The 18,892-nt window shown below is 43.0% G+C and overlaps 1 protein-coding gene across 1 annotated transcript; it reads right to left on the bottom strand.

Annotated features, from left to right (window-relative positions):
- Positions 1-3,205: 3,205 nt before the first annotated feature.
- HIRIP3 (HIRA interacting protein 3) lies at positions 3,206-18,885 on the bottom strand. The gene is made up of 7 exons (XM_060780248.2): positions 18,747-18,885; positions 15,881-15,995; positions 12,648-12,792; positions 9,231-10,687; positions 7,856-8,030; positions 6,507-6,605; positions 3,206-4,247 (listed from the first exon to the last, which is right to left on the bottom strand). The coding sequence occupies exons 1-7, from the start codon at positions 18,824-18,826 to the stop codon at positions 4,102-4,104; spliced, it is 2,217 nt and encodes a 738-aa protein (XP_060636231.2). The 5' UTR covers positions 18,827-18,885; the 3' UTR covers positions 3,206-4,101.
- Positions 18,886-18,892: the final 7 nt, after the last annotated feature.

The raw sequence follows: 18,892 nt of genomic DNA, 5'->3' as shown, positions 1-18,892 counted from the left end.
TGCAAAAGTTGAAAGCATAGCTATGGGGCAAAATGAGAGTATTGCCTCCCCAGCAAGAATTTTTCTTCCCAAATGTCTAGTGTTGCAGAGAAACATACCGAAAAGCATTCATACTGGATTGTTGTGAGTTTTCTGGGCTGCATGGCCATTCCAGAAGCCTTCTCTCCTGACTTTTCCTCAGAGGTGCTGCATCCCCATAGATGCAGGTGAAACATCAGGAGAGAATGCTTCTGGAACATGGCCATACCGCCCAGAAAACACACAACCACCCAGCGATTCCGGCCATGAAAGCCTTCGACAATACTTGGCATTCATACTCTTGTATTTGCTGTGTCATTCCCTTGTGGTAACCTTGCTTGCCCTCTTTTCTTTGAATGTTCAAATGTACTTCTAAAATGCTCAGCTGGCATTTTGAGTTACTTCGATACTAGAAATTTGAGAAAGAACATTGAATGCCTTCATCTCGATCCCCTCCGTAGCTACATCCTTGGCAGAAACAGGGCTCAGCGGATGGGCAGTTATACTCTTTGCACATCCAGATTAAAAAGAATGGTTCCCACATGATTATGAAGCAAGCTGACGCCAGTCATGGTAAAATAAACACATTTGGACTAACTCCGTGATGCTTTCTGAGGCCCAGGGAGGAGACTTGGCCAGAGCGCTGCCTTTCAAAATAATTAATTCTGGATTAAATGGATGTAATGAGACTACTTTGCACAGAGCAGCTCATTGCTCTGGGCACCAAAAGCCAGCCGTCAGGCTCCAAACTTGCAGTCCACTTATGATGAGTTTTCAATTAACACAATCTATATAGTTGGGTTTAATCCTGACCATAACAATGGATCTTTTTAACATTACATGCCATGGATGAACATGTCTGGAAAACTTACTTTTGATTGGTTTTAATAAAGGAATAATAGAATCATAGAGTTGGAAGAGACCTCGTGGGCTATCCAGGCCAACCCCCTGCCAAGAAGCAGGAAAATCACATTCAAAGCACCCCCAACAGATGGCCATCCAGTCTCTTTTTAAAAGCCTCCAAAGATGGAGCCTCTATCATCTCCAAATCAGGGTTATAGAAGGACTCTGCTATTTAAGCTTTCACAAGGGCTAATTTATATTGTTTTTATTGTTTGGCATTTGGGGTCTCTTTAAGAGAGATAAGGAGAATAGATACAAATAGTAATAATAATAATAGATACAAATAATAATAATAATAATAATAATAATAAAAATATAAAAAAATAAAGTATGGGTTTCAATGTTGCAATCCAAGGTGACAGCAGAATTGACGGGAAGCAACTGGAAAAGCTTACACAATATGAAGATGTACAGATAAAACTGCAAAGATTCTGACATAAGCCAGTAAAGGTGGTCCCAGTGGTGATCAGCACACCAGTTGTAGTGCCTAAAGACCTTGGCCTGCACTTAAAAACAATAAGCATTGACAAAATTACCACCTGTCAGCTGCCTGAATATCAAGCAAAAAGTGGGCGCTAGAAATAATATCATACGAAAGCTGATTGGCACAACCTGGGGATCACAACCAGACACAGTGAAGACATCTGCCCTTGTGCTACGCTACTCTGCTGCTGAGTATGCATGCCCAGTGTGGAACACATCTCACCAATTACACTGTTTAGCTGGTATTGCACCACCTGACATCCACCAGGAAATAGCAGCCAATAATGAAAGGACCAAGGCAGTGAAATCTCCAGCTCATCCCCTGTTTGGATATCAGCCAGCACGTCAACAACTTAAATCAAGAAATAGTTTTCTAAGATCTACAGAGACGCTTGCTGGAATACCTCAGCAAGCGAGAGTCCAAAAGTGGCAGGCTCAAACTCAGAACCTCAATCAATGGCTGATACCAAATGAGAGACTCCCCACTGGGCACACAGAAGACTGGGCGACTTGGAAGGCACTGAACAGACTGTGCTCTGACACCATGAGATGCAGAGCCAACCGTAAGAAATGGGACTACAAAGTGGAATCCACGACATGCGAGTGTGGAGAAGAGCAAACCACTGACCACCTGCTGCAATGCACCCTGAGCCCTGCCACATGCACAATGGAGGACCTTTTTGCGGCAACACCAGAGGCACTCCAAGTGTCCAGCTACTGGTCAAAGGACATTTAATCAACTACCGAGCCTGCAAACTTTGTGTTTTGTTTGTTTGTTTTGTTAAAAAATGCAACGCAACTGTTTTCTAGGTCCTCCAGGTTTATTTATTTATTGTGTCTGCTCCTGACACAATAAATAAACTTGGAGGACCTAGAAAATTCCTAAAAAAGACCATTATTTCTCAGAGAGGAGGAAGTGGAGCTGCAAATATAGAATCCATGGTTATAGTGATGTACTGAAATATGGTATGTACATTATGTAACAATGTAAGTTACAGAACCAACTGACAGGAAAAAACATGGAATGTCGTCTGGGTGGCATATGCAAGGTTCCAAAAGGAAAACACAAAAGCCTGCTTCGTATGCACATTCAGAGCAACAAAGTGCCAGAGAATGTGTTTCCTTGACACCCATCTGCAAGAACAGCTTCTTGTTCCACAAATATAATTAGTTGTGTGGTATCATATTGCTTAAAGGCACTCCTTTGCCACGTGGTATGATCACGCTACAGAGAAATGCATAAAGACTCCACTCCCTGCGTAGTGGAGACTTTGTTTCATGAGATCTAGAAGCTTTTTAGTACAAGAAACTGGACTTTTTACAGATCTGTGGCAGATACCTAGGTAAAGGTAAAGGTTTTCCCCTGACATTAAGTCCAGTCGTGTCCGACTCTGGGGGTTGGTGCTTATCTCCATTTCTAAGCCAAAGAGCCAGCACTGTCCACAGACACCTCCAAAGTCATATGGCCGGCATGACTACATGGAGCTATATTACCTTCCCACCGGAGCGGTACCTATTTATCTATTCACATCTGCATGTTTCCCAACTGCTAGGTTGGCAGAAGCTGGGGCTGACAACGGGAGCTCACTCCACTCCCTGGATGCGAACCTGCAACTTTTTGGTCAACAATTTCAGCAGCTCAGCCGTTTACCCACTGCGCTGCTGGGGGCTCCGGTACCTGATAACATTGAATTATGCAGCATATAGATTTGAAAACAGTATCCAAAGTGAATGTGTTCAGCAAGAACACAACGATACAAAAAGAGGAGGGCATGAAATGGGCTCCATCAGAAAGTGGATCTTGAAGTTTGAAAGATATTTTATTTAAGGGATTAAAAAAAACATTTCAAATCTTTTCCAGCCATATGAAACTTCCAACACACAACATTTACAACAGGGAAACATGTTCCCTGATAACAAATCATTCTCCTTCGAGCTGCACCAAGAGCGAAGGCAAACGTATGCCTGCAAGACATAGAAAGACACTCATGGTCCCTGGGCTGACATGGAATAAAAGTAAACAAACAAATTGCACTCTCTTCCAGTACATACTTCACTTCTCAGATGGGGAAAATGATAAGACTACCATCAATAACAGTATCCGAACAGCTCCGGTATTTCTCAAGGAACTGAATATCTCCATCCTTCTGCAACTCTTCCTTTCAGAGCAGATATAATTTCAGGAGATGAGTACTTGCCTCTAACGGAGGCCATCACGTCCCATTTTGCTCCCTCATGGCCTTCCGTAAGGGCCTGAAAACCTGGCTCTTTGGAAAGGCCTTCAGTTAAGTGCTATGTTTTGGAATGACCACCGGAATGGACTAAGGACGACGAGATGGATTATGACCCAAACAAGACGAAGCGGATTTTTAGCTTAATTATTTGTTGTTAGTAAGTTGTGTGTTATGACTCTGATTTATTGTAACTGTTGTCTTTATGTTCTGTGTTCTGTACACCGCCACGAGTCGCCTTCGGGCTGAGAGTGGCGGTCAATAAATGCAAATAATAAATAAATAAATAAATAAATAATAAATAAAAATGACAACAGCAGCAAAAAGTTGACAGCTTACGCAAGGCCTTGTAACTTATGTTTGGAGTGTAAAACAAAGTAGTACATCCCTCCTGGCTGTCAGGTCGGCCAAATGCATACTTCTCTTCACAACAGTCGACCCATTAAGGCCCCCTTCCTGCCCCAAGTCAATCGCTTTCCTCATCTGAGCTGATGACCCCACGAAGGGAGGACCAGTCTGTAGCGGGACGGCGGATAGGGCCTTCCTCTGGGGAACTGGGAGGATCCTGAGGCTTGCTGTAGAGACTCCAGACGTTGCGACGCCTTGGACGGCCTTTGAAGAGGGAAGGAGCGAGAGGAAGAGCATTAGTAAAAATGCAACAAATGTGAGTCACCTTCACACACACTTATAGGCCTCTATTGGCCAAGCTCACTTGTTTTGCCTCCCTCAGAAAATATATTTATTTATTATTTTATTTACTATATTTGTATACCGCCCTTCTCAGCCCTCAGGAGACACTCGCAAGAACACCTCAGCAAGCGAGAGTCCAAAAGTGGCAGGCTCAAACCCAGAACCTCAATCAACGGCTGATACCAAATGAGAGACTCCCCCCTGGGCACACAGGGCGGTTTACAAAGGCAACAATTTGATGCCCAAACACCATAAAACATCACAAAAGCAATAAAAACATCAATCATTTGCGTTTCCTAATTAAAATGTTGTCCAATCTCATCATCCATAATATATAAGCATACTTTCAGAGCTAAATCTTTCTCAGCAATGTTGGAACTAAACCACATCCTGCACAAGTTTATAGTCCTCATCAAGGAAATAGATAAGGAAGATGAGATAGTTGGCAGGGACCGCCTCCCCTACCACTGCCTTCTTTGTCTGCCTCTCTTTGTCTCCTATTTGTTAGACTACTTGTCAGGACATGCCTCTTTTTATTTGAAGTTTCCCTGCCAGATGGCAAGCCTCTGAGTCTTCCATTTTGTTCTCCTGTGAGCATGGAGATGTCTCCAGAGATATAGATAGCTAGGCCTTAACCTTCATATAAAGAAATGTAGTTCTTTCTAAAGAGTCTTATCAGGAATCATAGAGTTAAGGAAGCTGCATACCAGAACATACCTGAACAGCAGCCCCTGGTGGTGTAATGGGAAAACCCTTGTGCCTACTGAACTACTGGCTGAAAGGTCGGCAGTTTGAATCTTGGGAGCAGGGTGAGCTCCCATCTGTCAGCTCCAGCTTCTCAAGCAGGGACATGAGAGAAGCCTCCCATGTCCCTGGGTGCAGACGGCCAATTCTCTCACACCAGAAGCGACTTGCAGTTTCTCAGGTCGCTCCTGACATTAAAAAAAAGTCTTTTGTAACTTTTAAAGCTTGACTCTGCTCTTCTATTGCTGAAGCTCATTTGCTCTAATGCTATGCTCAAGAAGCTTCTGATCTGCTAGAAAAGCAATTGTTGCTGATTGACATTTTTCCTTTTTGAAATTCCCCAACAGCTTATTCCAGACTGTCAGACTCTGCAAGATCTTGGAGTAAAAATCAAGCTCACAACAATAAAACGCTGGAGACAAGTGGTTTATTCCTTCTATCCACAATCCTACAAAGACAGTTCTAAAGCTTTCCCTCTCAAATGTCCTGTATATATCAGCCCCAACTCCCATCCGCCCCCTGGTGGCCAAACACTGTGCCCACAGTTTGTTCACTGCACTTTATATTGCTTTCACAAAACAGATGTCTTATCTACACTACCTTCCCTAACTTTACCCAGCCTCCCTCCCCTTTACCTCCCTTCTTTATGGCAGAGAACTGAAGAAACCAGTCCCAGGCTGATACGGTGATCCTGACATATACACTAGAGAGTAAGTCTGGTGTAGTTCTTTGGGGCTGCATTATGACTGGAGATCAGGAATGGGCGCCGCATGGTGGGCCAGAGTGAGGAGGGTGGGCTGGGGGGGGGGGGGAGGTTCTTCCCAAGCCCCCTCCCTGTCCTTTCCTCCCCTTCCTCTTCTCTCTCAGAGGCAGAAAGTGAAGAAAAGACAGGAAACATATAGATCTCAAAAGGGTTAGCCTTGGTCAGGATGAGATGGTGGACGGGGGAGAAAAAGTGTATCCATGAGACACCGTATTGCCTACTCCTGAAATAGAATCCTAGAGCTAGAAGAGACCCCCAAGGGCCATCCAGTTCAACCCCATGCCATGCAAGAAAGCACAATCAAAGTACTCCCGATAGACAGCCTCTGCAGAAAAGCCTCCATCACACTCCGAGGCAGCCTATGCCACTCTCTTATAGCTTTTACTCTCAGGAAGTTTTTCCTATTCTTTTCAGTCGAATCTCTTTCTCTGCCCTTTGAACCAATTGCTCCCTTGTGTGTTGCTCTCTAGAGCAGCAGAAAGTCAGTTTTCTCCCTCCTCCTCCTCAACAGGAGACCCTTTAAACTCTTGAAACATGGCACCCCGACAGAATTAGAACAGAAAAAATATTTGCTTGTTTCTAAATGTTTCCGAGTTCGTATCCATGGACCTGGATTGTAAACCACTAGTAAAAGCCCTCTGCTCTTTGGTTCCTTGCATCACATCTGACTTTACCTTCTGTGGTGATAATGTTGCTCAGGTCAAGTGAAGCCACCTCAGCCGCTTCTTCACGCTTCTTCTTCAGATCCTTGCACTTTGCTAGAGATGGTGCCCCTAAGGAAATGGGAGAGAAAGTACAGGCTGAGAAGTGTATTACACAGAGAAGTGTTCACCAATGACGCCTGAGACTCAGAAATTGACACTATCTGAAACAGAGATACCCCCATTTCCTTGGTGGGAATCCAGTGGCTCTCAAAAGTGCACAAGAGGCAAAAATGACAGATTCTCTCTATCATATATAGCAGTGTTTCTCAACCTTCGTAATGCTGCAGCCCTTTAATACAGTTCCTCATGTTGCAGTGACCCCCCAACCATGAAATTATTTTTGTTACTACTTCATAACTATAATTTTGCTACTCTTATGAATTGTAATGTAAATATGTGATATGCAGGATGCATAAACTAAATTTGGCACAAATACTCAATATGCCCAAATTTGAATACTGGTGGGGTTGGTAAACTATAAATCCCAGCAACTACAACTCCCAAGTGTCAAGGTCTGTTTTCCCTAAACTCCACCAGTGTTAACATTTGGTCTTATTGAGTATTCGTGCCAAGTTTGGTCTAGATATATCATAGTTTTAGTCCACAGTGCTCTCTGGGTGTAGGTGAACTACAAGTCCCAAAGTTAAGGTCAATGCCCACCAAACCCTTCCAGTATTTTCTGTTGGTCATGGGAGTTCTGTGTGCCAAGTTTGGGTCAATCCCATTGTTGGTGGAGTTAAAAATGCTCTTTGATTGTAGGTGAACTATAAATCCCAGCAACTACAACTCCCAAATGACAAAATCAATCCTCCCCCAACCCAACTAGTATTTAAATTTGAGTGTATTGGGCGTTTGTGCCAAATTTGGTCCAGTGAATGAAAATACATCCTGCATATATTTACATCACAATTCATAACAGTAGGCAAATGACAGTTATGAAGTAGCAATGAAAATAATTTTATGTTTGGGGGGCACTACAACATGAGGAACTGTGTTAAGGGGTCGTGGCTTTGGGAATGTTGAGAAACACTACTCTATCTCTTCTGGCCCTGGTCTGTCTCTGTGAGCATTTCAACCTGAGGAGACACAGACTCAGTAAAAATCCCACCATCTCCTGCATTCTCTGAATCGGAAAACCCAGCATTCCCAGTATCTGGCTGCTGAGCCCCAACAGAAGGTGTATCTGCATTGATTTAGGTGTATCTGCACTGTTAAAGCAGGTTTCTCGCATCTCTCTCTCTCTTGATGAAGATTCAATCAGTTTAATTCTGTAGTAGACAGATGAATAGATTAGCTTGGGACCAAATGCCTTCACTTACCTTTCATGCCAAGGTTTTCTAACTCCCGTTTGAGGATCTCCTCCTGGGCTTTGCGGGACCGGCAACCCTCAAACAATTTTTTGTAATTCCGCCTCGCTCCACATTCCCGGATGTAGCGCTTCAGGCGTCGGATGGAGGGGTGCTCCTCACCTTTCCCAGAATGACTGTCTTTGTCCTGCAGGAGTCAGGAATTCAGGAAAGAGGGGGAGATTAGCGTATGGGACACAGCAGGCATTTCATACAGCTTCATATACCCACTGATGCAGACTGGTCAATATTAAGTGAATTGATTGATTCATTGTTTAAGAGTTTCAAAATCTTCAACACTTGCTCGTTTAAAAGCATTTAATCTTGGAATGAAATTACAAAATAAAGAGTTATATATTTATTTGCATTTGTTAAAATGCTAGATGCTGAAACTAATACAGGTAATCCTTGAGATAGGGCCCCTTGGTGGCACAGCTGGTGATCCGCTGAGCTGCTGAACTTGCTGGTCAAAAGGAAGCCCCAGCTTCTGCCAACCTAGCAGTTTGAAAACATGTAAATGTGATTATATTAATAGGTACCTTTAGCAGATACCATGCTAAAACAGTGGATGTGACTCTTAATGAGACATGCCGCATTATCACGGGGTGTCTGCGCCCTACACCACTGGAGAAATTACACTCTCTAGCTGGTATCGCACCACCTGACATCCGCCGGGAAGTAGCAGCCAATAGTGAAAGGACCAAGGCAGTGACATCTCCAGCCTATCCCTTGTTTGGGTATGAGCCAGCACGTCAACGACTTAAATCAAGAAATAGTTTTCTAAGATCTACAGAGACACTCGCTGGAACAACTCAGCAAGCGAGAGTCCAAAAGTGGCAGGCTCAAACCCAGAACCTCAATAAATGGCTGATACCAAATGAGAGACTCCCTCCTGGGCACACAGAAGACTGGGCGACTTGGAAGGCGCTGAACAGACGGCGCTCTGGCACCATGAGATGCAGAGCCGACCTTAAGAACTGGGGCTACAAAGTGGGATCCACGACATGCGTGGAGAAGAGCAAACCACTGGCCATCTGCTGCAATGCAGCCTGAGCCCTGCTACATGCATAATGGAGGACCTCCTTGCGGCCACACCAGAGGTCAAAGGACATTTAATCAACTACCACGCTTGCAAACTTTGTGTTTTGTCTGTTTGTTTGTTTTGTTAAAAATGTAATACAAATGTCTGGTTGCTCCTGACACAATAAATAAATACCTCAAATGTAAAGCCTTGATGAAATCCTGGGAAAATCTTAAAACCAAGTAGCGAGGGAGGATTAGGAGAAAGCAGTTTTCTGGGAATTGTAGCAAAGTGTAATGTCTGATGTCAACAATCCCATTATCTTACCTTTCCTTGATGGTGCTGTTTAGAAGAAGTGCGGTTATCTTTTTCATCTGAGCTGGATGATTCTTCCTCCTCCGCAGATTCATTCTCGGATCCTTCCTTCGGTCTTCTTTTGGGCTTCTCCTTTGCTTTCTTTTGCTGGCCTTGACTTTGTTTCCTTTTCAACCTCCCAGAGTCCTCAGAATCAACCTCTGATTCCGTGTCGCTGTCCCTTTTGGACTTTTCTGCTCCTTTCTTTTCCTCCTGGTCAGATTCACTCTCAGACATACTGTCGCTCTTCTTTTTCTGTTCCTTTTTCTTTTTCTGAATCGTAGTTTCACATTCTACTGGCCCACTCTCGTATTCGTCACTGCTTGGAGCTGTCTTCCGCCCCTGGCTTTTCTCCTTTTCTTTCTCTTCTGCCTCACTCTGCGATTCACTTTCACTATCACTGGATTTCTGCATTCCCTTCTTATTTTGTTTCAAGCCCTTCCGCTTGTCTGAATCAGTTTCTGAATCTTCACTGCTTGCGCTCCCCTTGGGCATGCCTTGTTTCTTCCTCTCCTGTCCTTCCACCAGCCTCTTTCTGCCCACATTCTTCTTCTGTGTCCTTTTCAATCCTCCTCTCTTAGGCTGGTTCTCATCTTCCGAATCACTCTCGGATTTAGAGCTCCATTTTTCTTCACTTGCCTTTCTAGTTTTCCCTTTCTGTCTTCCCACCTTCATTTGACTTTTGCCCTCACTGTTGTCTGAATCACTGTCCAGTTTTTCTATGCTCATGCCTTTTTTCTTCTGTTTACTAATTGCCGTATTCTTCCGGCCCTTGGGTCTCTTCTCTGACTCACTCTCCGAATCATCCTCACTCTCGGTCTCCTCCTGAGACTTCCGAGTTCTCCCTTTTGCCTTGCCTTCCCCCTTTTTGCAGCGACCTCCTTTCTTTTCCTCTTCACTCTCACTCCAGTCACTTCTTTTCTCCCCCTGAGCCCTCCCCACCTTAATCGACTCACTTTCCTCTTCTGACTCATTCTTATTTTTCCTCCTTTGCCCACCAACCTTCCTGTTCTCACCTTTGGCAGCAGTCTGTTTCTGTTCTTTGTTAAACGTTTGCTTTTTCTGGATCTCCTGCTCAGAGTCGCTTTCTGACTCTGAATTTGCTTCTTCTTTGGCCTCTTCTTCCGAATCACTCTGTTGCTCTTCAGTGGTTTCCTCAGACTCACTCCCAGATTTGTCTCTCGGTCTCTTGCCACCAGGGCCCTTAGATTTCTTACCACCTTTTTGTTTCTCGTTTCTTGCTCTTTGGGGTGGTTTCTTTCTTATGCTCTTTGAGACGAACCCATCGCTCTCTGATCCATCTGTATGGCCTTCTGCTCCACTGTCTTCTTGCTCAGAAGAACCTGAGGACTTCCCAGCACGTTTTGAGCCAACGCGAAGTGGAAGCTTCTTAGAGTCAATCCCAGAATCTTCTTCATCAGAACTGGTTTCTGGAAGAGGAAAGAAAATGGGGGAAATGCAACATGTGCCAGAAGGGCTTCACTACTGTTTGACCAGCTCTGTAATTCCTTGGCTACTTATAGTAAGTACAGATTCGACAACTCCCATCACTGCCAGGCAAACTGGGAATATTTATTTATTTATTTTCAAATATTTGTACCCCACCCTTCCCTAACCCCAAAGGGGGACTCAGGGCGGCTTACAGCCAGCAACAATTCGATGCCCCATATATACAACAGAACTCATTTGGATTTTTACCTAGCACCAAAACTCATTTGGATTTTTTCAGATTCCAAATCCCTTTATCTGCATATACATATATTAGAACTGTCAAACTCATTTTCAGTGAGGGGTACATCAACCTTAGAGCTGCCTTCAAAGGTCCATTGAATCCACAGAGGGAGAATTTGAGGATACAGAGAACCAACTATCATTTCTGTACATTATCAGTGAGGAACCAGAGAAATCTAACACCACAATAGACTTTTCATCTCATTTCTTCGCATTTCTACAGTTGCATATCTGTCAGTAGAACATTTGCAGGGAAAACAGCAAATGCATTTATATTCTTAGGGCCTTACATTAATTAAACTAGACTCATTTGTATATTTAATGAGGACTTGGTTGTTGTGTTGTCGAAGGATTTCATGGCTGGAACCACTGGTTTGTGTGTGTTTTCCAGGCTGTCTGGCCATGTTCCAGAAGCATTTTCTCCTGACATTTTGCCCACATCGATGGCAGGCATCCTCAGAGATTGTGAAGTCTGTTGGAAACTAGGCAAGTGGAGTTTATGTATCTGTGGAATGTCCAGGGTGGGAGAAAGCACTCTTGTCTGCTGGGGGAAAGTGTGTATGTTGCAATTGGTCACCTTGATTAGCATTGAATGGCCTTGCAGCTTCAAAGACTGGTTGCTTCCTGCCTGGGGGAATCCTTTTTGGGGGGTGTTAGCTGGCCCTGACTGTTTGAGTGTTCCTCTTTATTTACTGACCTTATTTTAGAGTTTTTTAATTTTCATGATTTCCTCCATATGGACAGGAAAGCTTGGAGAAGACAATGATGCTGGGGAAAATGGAAGGAAAAAGGAAGAGGGGCAGACCCACGGCAAGATGGATGGATGGTATCCTTGAAGTGACTGGCTTGACCTTGAAGGAGCTGGGGGTGGCAATGGCCGACAGGGAGCTCTAGCATGGACTGGTCCATGAGGTCATGAAGAGTTGGAAGCGATGGAATCAATAAATAACAAAACATAGGGACCACCAAACACAGCACCCAAACACGAATCAAGGAACATGAAAGGCACTGCAGACTAATTTAAACCGAGAAGTCAGCCATAGCAGAGCACCTGATGAATCAACGTGGACACAGCATATTATTTGAGAACACAGAAATGCTGGACCACTCTAACAACTACCATGTCAAACTACACAGAGAAGCCATTGAAACCCCCAAGAATGAGGACAATTTCAACAGAAAGGAGGAAACCATGAAAATGAACAAAATCTGGCTACCAGCATAAAAAAAACAGTAAATAACAGAGCAACAGTACAGTAAATAAAGAGCAACAGGGGAATTCCTGACATGAAACAATCAGGACCAGCTAACACCTCCCCCCAAGGAGGGCTCAGCCAGGCTTTGAAGCTGGAAGGCCATTTAATGCTAATCAAGGTGGCTAATTGTAACATTCACACTTGTCTCAAGAGTTTGAGGACACAATGTATTCAAATTACAATATTCTACCTAAACATTAGGAAGAACCTGAAGGTAACAGCTGCTTGGCAGTGGAATATGCTTTCCTAGAGTGTGGTGGAGTCTCTTATTATGGAGGTTATTAAGAAGAAGCTGGATGGCCATCTGTCAGGAATGCTTTGATTGTGGGTTCCTCCATGGCAAAATGGGGAAGGACTGGATGGCCCTGGGGTTCTCTTCCAACTCTAGGATTCTACCATTTACCTATGTTCTTTTCCGTCCGTTGTTTCTTTTGCTCTTGTCTGCTTTCCACCTCATCACCAGAGCTACCAGAGGGGTGACGGGATCGTTTGTGGCCTCTCGATTTGCCCAAAACAGGAACTTCCTGACCATCTGAGGCATCGTCAACCTGTAAAGTTTAGAATATATATATATAAATTTGTTAGGGGCATCCAACGAGGAAACAAAACTCAAAAACCCCCCAACGAAACTTAACCAAAATTCCCATGCCCATAACACAACCCACAAGGTACAAACATATCTACTCAAAATGAAAAACAACACAACAACACACTCACAAAACGGCAAAACAACAAAACTCAAAAAAACCCCAACGAAACTTAACTAAAATCCCTGTGCCCATAACACAACCCACAAGGTACAAACATATCTACTCAAAATGAAAAACAACACAGCAACACACTCACAAAACGGCAAAAGAACAAAACTCAAAAAAACCCCAACGAAACTTAACCAAAATTCCCATGCCCATAACACAACCCACAAGGTACAAACATATCTACTCAAAATGAAAAACAACACAACAACACACTCACAAAACGGCAAAACAACTGAGCATGCGCATTGGCGCCCAGCCGCAAGTTCCCTGGCGCGCGCACATGGCCTTCCGGCCAACGTTCCCTCTGCGAAAACCATGCCCACTCCAAGCCCCGCCGCGCCGCTTCCCGCACACACACACCCCCTTCCGCACACACACACGCAACCCCACGCTCCATCACTCCCCCCGCCGCCGCATACACATATGCAACCCCACTCCCCCCGCCGCCACACACACACACGCAACCCCACGCTCCATCACTCACCCCACCGCCGCACACACATGCAACCCCCCTCCCCCCGCCGCACACACACACGCAACCCCATTCCCCCCGCCGCCGCACACACACACGCAACCCCACGCTCCATCACTCCCCCCACTGCCGCACACACACACGCAACCCCACGCTCCATCACTCCCCTGCCCCAATCTTACCTCCTTTTACTTCACGCCACCTCCAAACCCCACCCTGCCCCTTCCTGCCCTGTCAAAATCTAGGAAAGACAGGAAGGAAGGAAAGAAGGAAGAAAGAGAAAGGGAGGTAAAGAAAAAGGGGAAGGAAGGAAAGTTAGAGAAAGAAGAAAAGGAAAGAAAAGGAAAGATGGAAGGAAAGAAAAGAGAGACAGCAGAAGAGAAAGAAAAAGGGGGAAGGAAGGAAAGAGATAGAGAAAGAAGAGAAGGAAAGATGGGAAGGAAGGAAGGAAGGAAGGAAGGAAGGAGGGAGGGAGGGAGGGAAAGAAGGAGAGAAAGAGGGAAGATTGGCCACAGCAACACGTGGCGGGTAAAGGTTGTTATTTCTATTATTATTATTATGCTATTGTTTCTCTGAGACCCTTTTAGGGGGAATGGGAGAGGTGTCAGGTCCCAGAGGCAATGCATTGCATTATTGTTATTGTTATGATGGTGGTGAAATAAAAGGAAATAAAAAGTGAAAGAAGGAAGCAAACAGGGAGGGAAGAAAGGCAAAGGAAGAAAGAGGGAGGGAATGAAGGAAAGAGAGAAGGATGAAACCAAGTAGTGAAAGAAGGAAAGAAAGAAAGAGGTAGAGAAGGAAGGAAGGAGAGAAAGGGGGAGGAAAGGGGGGAAGGAATAGGTAGGGACCTCTCTTTCATAATAGTCCAGATATCTACCTCAACTTTGATAAGTTTTACTATAGGCCACAGCAACGCGTGGCAGGGCACAGCTAGTATATATATATATAGCTTTTCAGCTTCAACCACACTGCAACATGCTTTTCTTTTCTCCTGAAAAGCTGCCAAACCTTTAACTTTATTTATTTATTTACAACATTTATATCCCGCCCTTCTCATCCTGAAGGGGACTCAGAGCGGCTTACATGTTATATATACATACAATATACTATTAGCATAGTACAATATTAGTATTATATATTACTATATTGCACTATACCACTATACTGAAATATTATTAGTAATATTACATGTAATATAAAATATCTAATTATTATATTGCATTATTAGTATTATATTATATTGCAATATTATGATCAATATTATATGTACATACAATATATTATATTATTAGCATAGCACAATATTAGTATTGTATATTACTATATTGTACTATACCACTATACTGCAATATTATGAGTAATATTACATGTAATATATAATATACAATTATATAGTATTATTATTAGTATTATTTATTTATTTTATTTATTTAGAACAGTGGTTCTCAACCTGTGGCTCCCCAGGTATTTTGGCCTACAACTCCCAGAAATCCCAGCCAGTTTACCAGCTGTTAGGATTTCTGGGAGCTGAAGGTCAAAACATCTGGGGACCCCAGGTTGAGAAACACTGATTTAGAACATTTATATCCTGTCCTATTCTTGACCTCCGAGGAGGCAACAATTTGATGCCAATACAATATAAAAACAGCAATAAAATACACAATTACATAAAATGATTATAAATACAGTGTACCCTCGCTTTTTGTGGTTCGCTTTACACAGAATCGCTGTTTTGTGTTTTTAAAATAAATATTCATATAAATTAATATAAAATATTTACATACAATGGGCCTCGGAGACTTGCATGCAGGCTGAAACTCCCTCCGCCCTCCCTGGCCTCCTCAGATCCGGCAGTATGGCAGCCAGAGGCGCGGCGGGGAAGGCCTGCTCCTCTGGCCTCCGCAGACCTTGGATGTGTGGAGGCCAGAGGCGCGGCGGGGAAGGCCTGCCTCCCTGGCCTCCGCAGACTCCAGAAGTGCAGAGGCCAGAGGCACAGAAGGCACGAGTAAGGAAGCGCGGGTAAAAAAATACACAAAGCAGGGATACTCTATTAATTTTAATATTTATACATTATACTAAAGTAATGTATAAATATTAAAATTAATATAGCATCTCTATTTCACTAATTTTCACTTATTGCGGGTGGTCCTGGAACGGAACACCTGCGATAAGTGAGGGAACACTGTATATATTAAAAACAATTTGCCAGGTTTAAAACATCCTCCAAATCAGTCCAAATTACAGTCCATAAAATCTCAACTTCACCAATAAAATCTCATATTGTTTTACATTATAATATTATTATATTGCATTACACTATAATATTATCACTATCATATGTATATACAATATATTATATTATTAGCACAGCACAATATTAGTATTATATACTAATAAACTTTGCACCTTCATCAGTTCCGCTTCCACCAGATCTTTGAGTTGCTCCTTCTCCTCCTTCGTCAGAGTTTTTTTTCCAGTGTGAAGAAGGAACTTCTTACGGATGATAGTGAGAGTGAGGGCACTGCAAGAGAATGTGACATAACAGTGAGGGAGGCAACACTTGCAAAATGCACATGTATAAAGGCATCAGAAACTAAAGGTGCATCTACACTGTGGAATTAATGCAGTTTGGCACCATTTAGGCCCCATCTACACTGCCATATAATGCCATTTGAGCTGCATTATAATGGTCAGTGTAGACTCATATGATACAGATTGAACTGCACAGAACTGTATTATATGAGTCTACACCAGGCATGGGCAAACTTCGGCTCCCCAGGCACTAAGAATGCATTATTATGCAGCCTAGAATCGCATTGGCCTTCTTAGCTGCAGCATCACACTATTGGCTCATGCTTTGCTTGTGGTCCACTTATTTATTTATAGTGTCAGGAGAGAACCAAACAGTTGTGCAGCATTAAAAAACAAACAAAACACAAATGAAACTCAAAACCTGGCTATGGGACCAAGCATTTGAACAGTAGAGGCAGCAATTTAGAATGAGACCCAATTTGTGTGAATGACAATGAACTGACCTGGACTATAATTTCAAACCTGTGTGATTTAAACAATGTTTTAGTAGGTTTATGTTTCGATTGCTTTTATCATTTATTATTGTTGTTGGCATTGAATGAATTCTGAAGCCACCCTGAGAAGGATAGGATACAAATACGTGAAATAAATAAAAATAATAAATATATATTATTTAATATAAACCAATATTAGTAAATACAAAATAATATTCAATATAAATAATTTATATTTCTGGAGGAGAGGCTATAGTGTCATCAATGTTCATGGTGCTCTACAAAACAGCCCAAAACAGTAGTTCCTTGCCAAAGGCATAGAATTGAAAATATATGTATATTCATTGGGTTTATGAAGCATAAGAACACTCCTGAAAGTGAAAAACAGAGATTTTTTTAATAAAAAAATCAGAGATAATAATAATAATAATTTATTATCCACCTCTCATGATAGCTCAAGGCAGGTTACCTATATAAATAAAAATGTAATGTTCGTTTGTGGGATTAACATAACTCAAAAACCTCTGGACAAATTGCCACCAAATTTAGCCACAAGACACCTACTAACCCAAGGAATAACCATCATTAAAAAAATTGGTTTTGTCATTTGGGAGTTGTAGTTGCTGGGACTTATAGTTCACCTAAAATCAAAGAGCATTCTAAACTCCAGCAATGATGAAATTGGGCCAAACTTGGCACACAGGACTCCCATGACCAACAGAAAACACTAGAAGGGTCTGGTGGACATTGATCTTGAGTTTTGGAGTTGTAGTTTACCTACATCCAGAGAGCACTGTGGACTCAAACAATTATGGATCTAGACCAAACTTGGCACAAATATTCCATATGCCTAAATGGAGTTTGGGGGAAATAGACCTTGACATTTGGGAGTTGTAGTCATTGGGATTCACAGTTCACCTACAATCAAAGAGCATTCTGAACCCCATGAACGACAGAATCGGGGCAAACTTCCCACACAGAACCCCCACGACCAACAGAAAATACTTAAGGCCATCCAATCCAACTCCCTTCACCAGGGCAAGAAAAAGTAATCAAAACTCTCCTGACAAAGAGTCATCAAGCCATAGAGATAGATAGATATGATTCACACACACACAGATATAGTATCATAGATTTGAAAGGGACCCTTAAAGAAGGACAATGATATCTTCCATGTTCCAGGGTGGGCAAACCAGACACTCTCCACATCAACACTGACAAAGAAACAGCAAGAAATACTGTTTACCCACAAGCATAAAGACATCACATATATTAGAAACCAGTGAAGGGGTGAATAGAGCTTATTAGGAAATTATTAGAGCTTATTAGGAAATGCTAAAAACTGCAAAGCCTAAGGAAGCCTTGTCCTTTGTCATAGAAAGGAGCAAGGGCAAGAAGAGAGACAGTTTTGGAAAAGAACAGGAAAAAACAGGATACAGAGCTTAAGGACGGGGGGACAGGATGACATCCAACAATTTGCAGTCATAACATGAATGAGAGAGGCTCTAAGTAGGTGAAAGGGAATCAGTTCTGGTAGGTGTTGAGAGGAAGGAGGGGAAAGAACATGTTTTGAAAGGAAGTTTGGAAGAGGGGTGGATCTGTTCATGGTCTGTTCATGACACAGCAGAAAAAGGGTATAAGAATGATATTGGAAAGATCAAATGGCACAGGCAGCCCTTTGATAGACATCTGATTGTCTTGCTGTTTCTGTCCAGTGCGGCCACACTTGAGAAATAAAGGATTTTAGCTTCAAACCTCATGGAGACTAATTGTCTTTTTAAGTCACCACATTTGCTAATTAAAATAGTTCCCTTCACCAGCACTTTCTCATTACTATATTTTCCAGATCACCAGACTGGGCCACAGCAACGCATGGCAGGGGACAGCTAGTATATGTATATTCATTGGGGTTATGAAGCATAAGAACACTCCTGAAAGTGAAAAACAGAGATATTTTTTAAAAATCAGAGATAATAATAATTTATTATCCACCTCTCATGATAGCTGGAGGCAGGTTATAAAACATAATAACATAAACAGCTGGCAAACTGGCTGGGATTTCTGGGAGTTGTAGGCCAAAACACCTGGGGATCCACAGGTTGAGAATCACTGACTTGGAGCTTCTGTCTAACCATCTCAAAGCTCCCAACTTGAGAGGTCCACTAAGCCTCCCAGATCCCTGTCCCATAGAAGAGGGACATCTCCCCTCCTAATTTCAGGCATGCCTGTTCCGTCATCTTTCCCACCTGAGGTCTGGCCTGCCTTGGAAGAGGCTCCGGACAAAATCCTGCATCCCCAGTGGGCCCTCGGCGCTGGCTGAAGCCATCCTTTCCCGCCTTCGAGACGAGGAAGCCCTCCTCCACGCAAGACCTGATGGGAAATGGAGTCCCGG

Source organism: Anolis sagrei, chromosome 6 (genome assembly GCF_037176765.1).
Source record: "Anolis sagrei isolate rAnoSag1 chromosome 6, rAnoSag1.mat, whole genome shotgun sequence".
Classification (NCBI taxonomy): Eukaryota; Metazoa; Chordata; class Lepidosauria; order Squamata; family Dactyloidae; genus Anolis; species Anolis sagrei.
The sequence above is the reverse complement of the archived record's forward strand: the minus strand, read 5'-3'. Positions and strand labels throughout refer to the sequence as shown.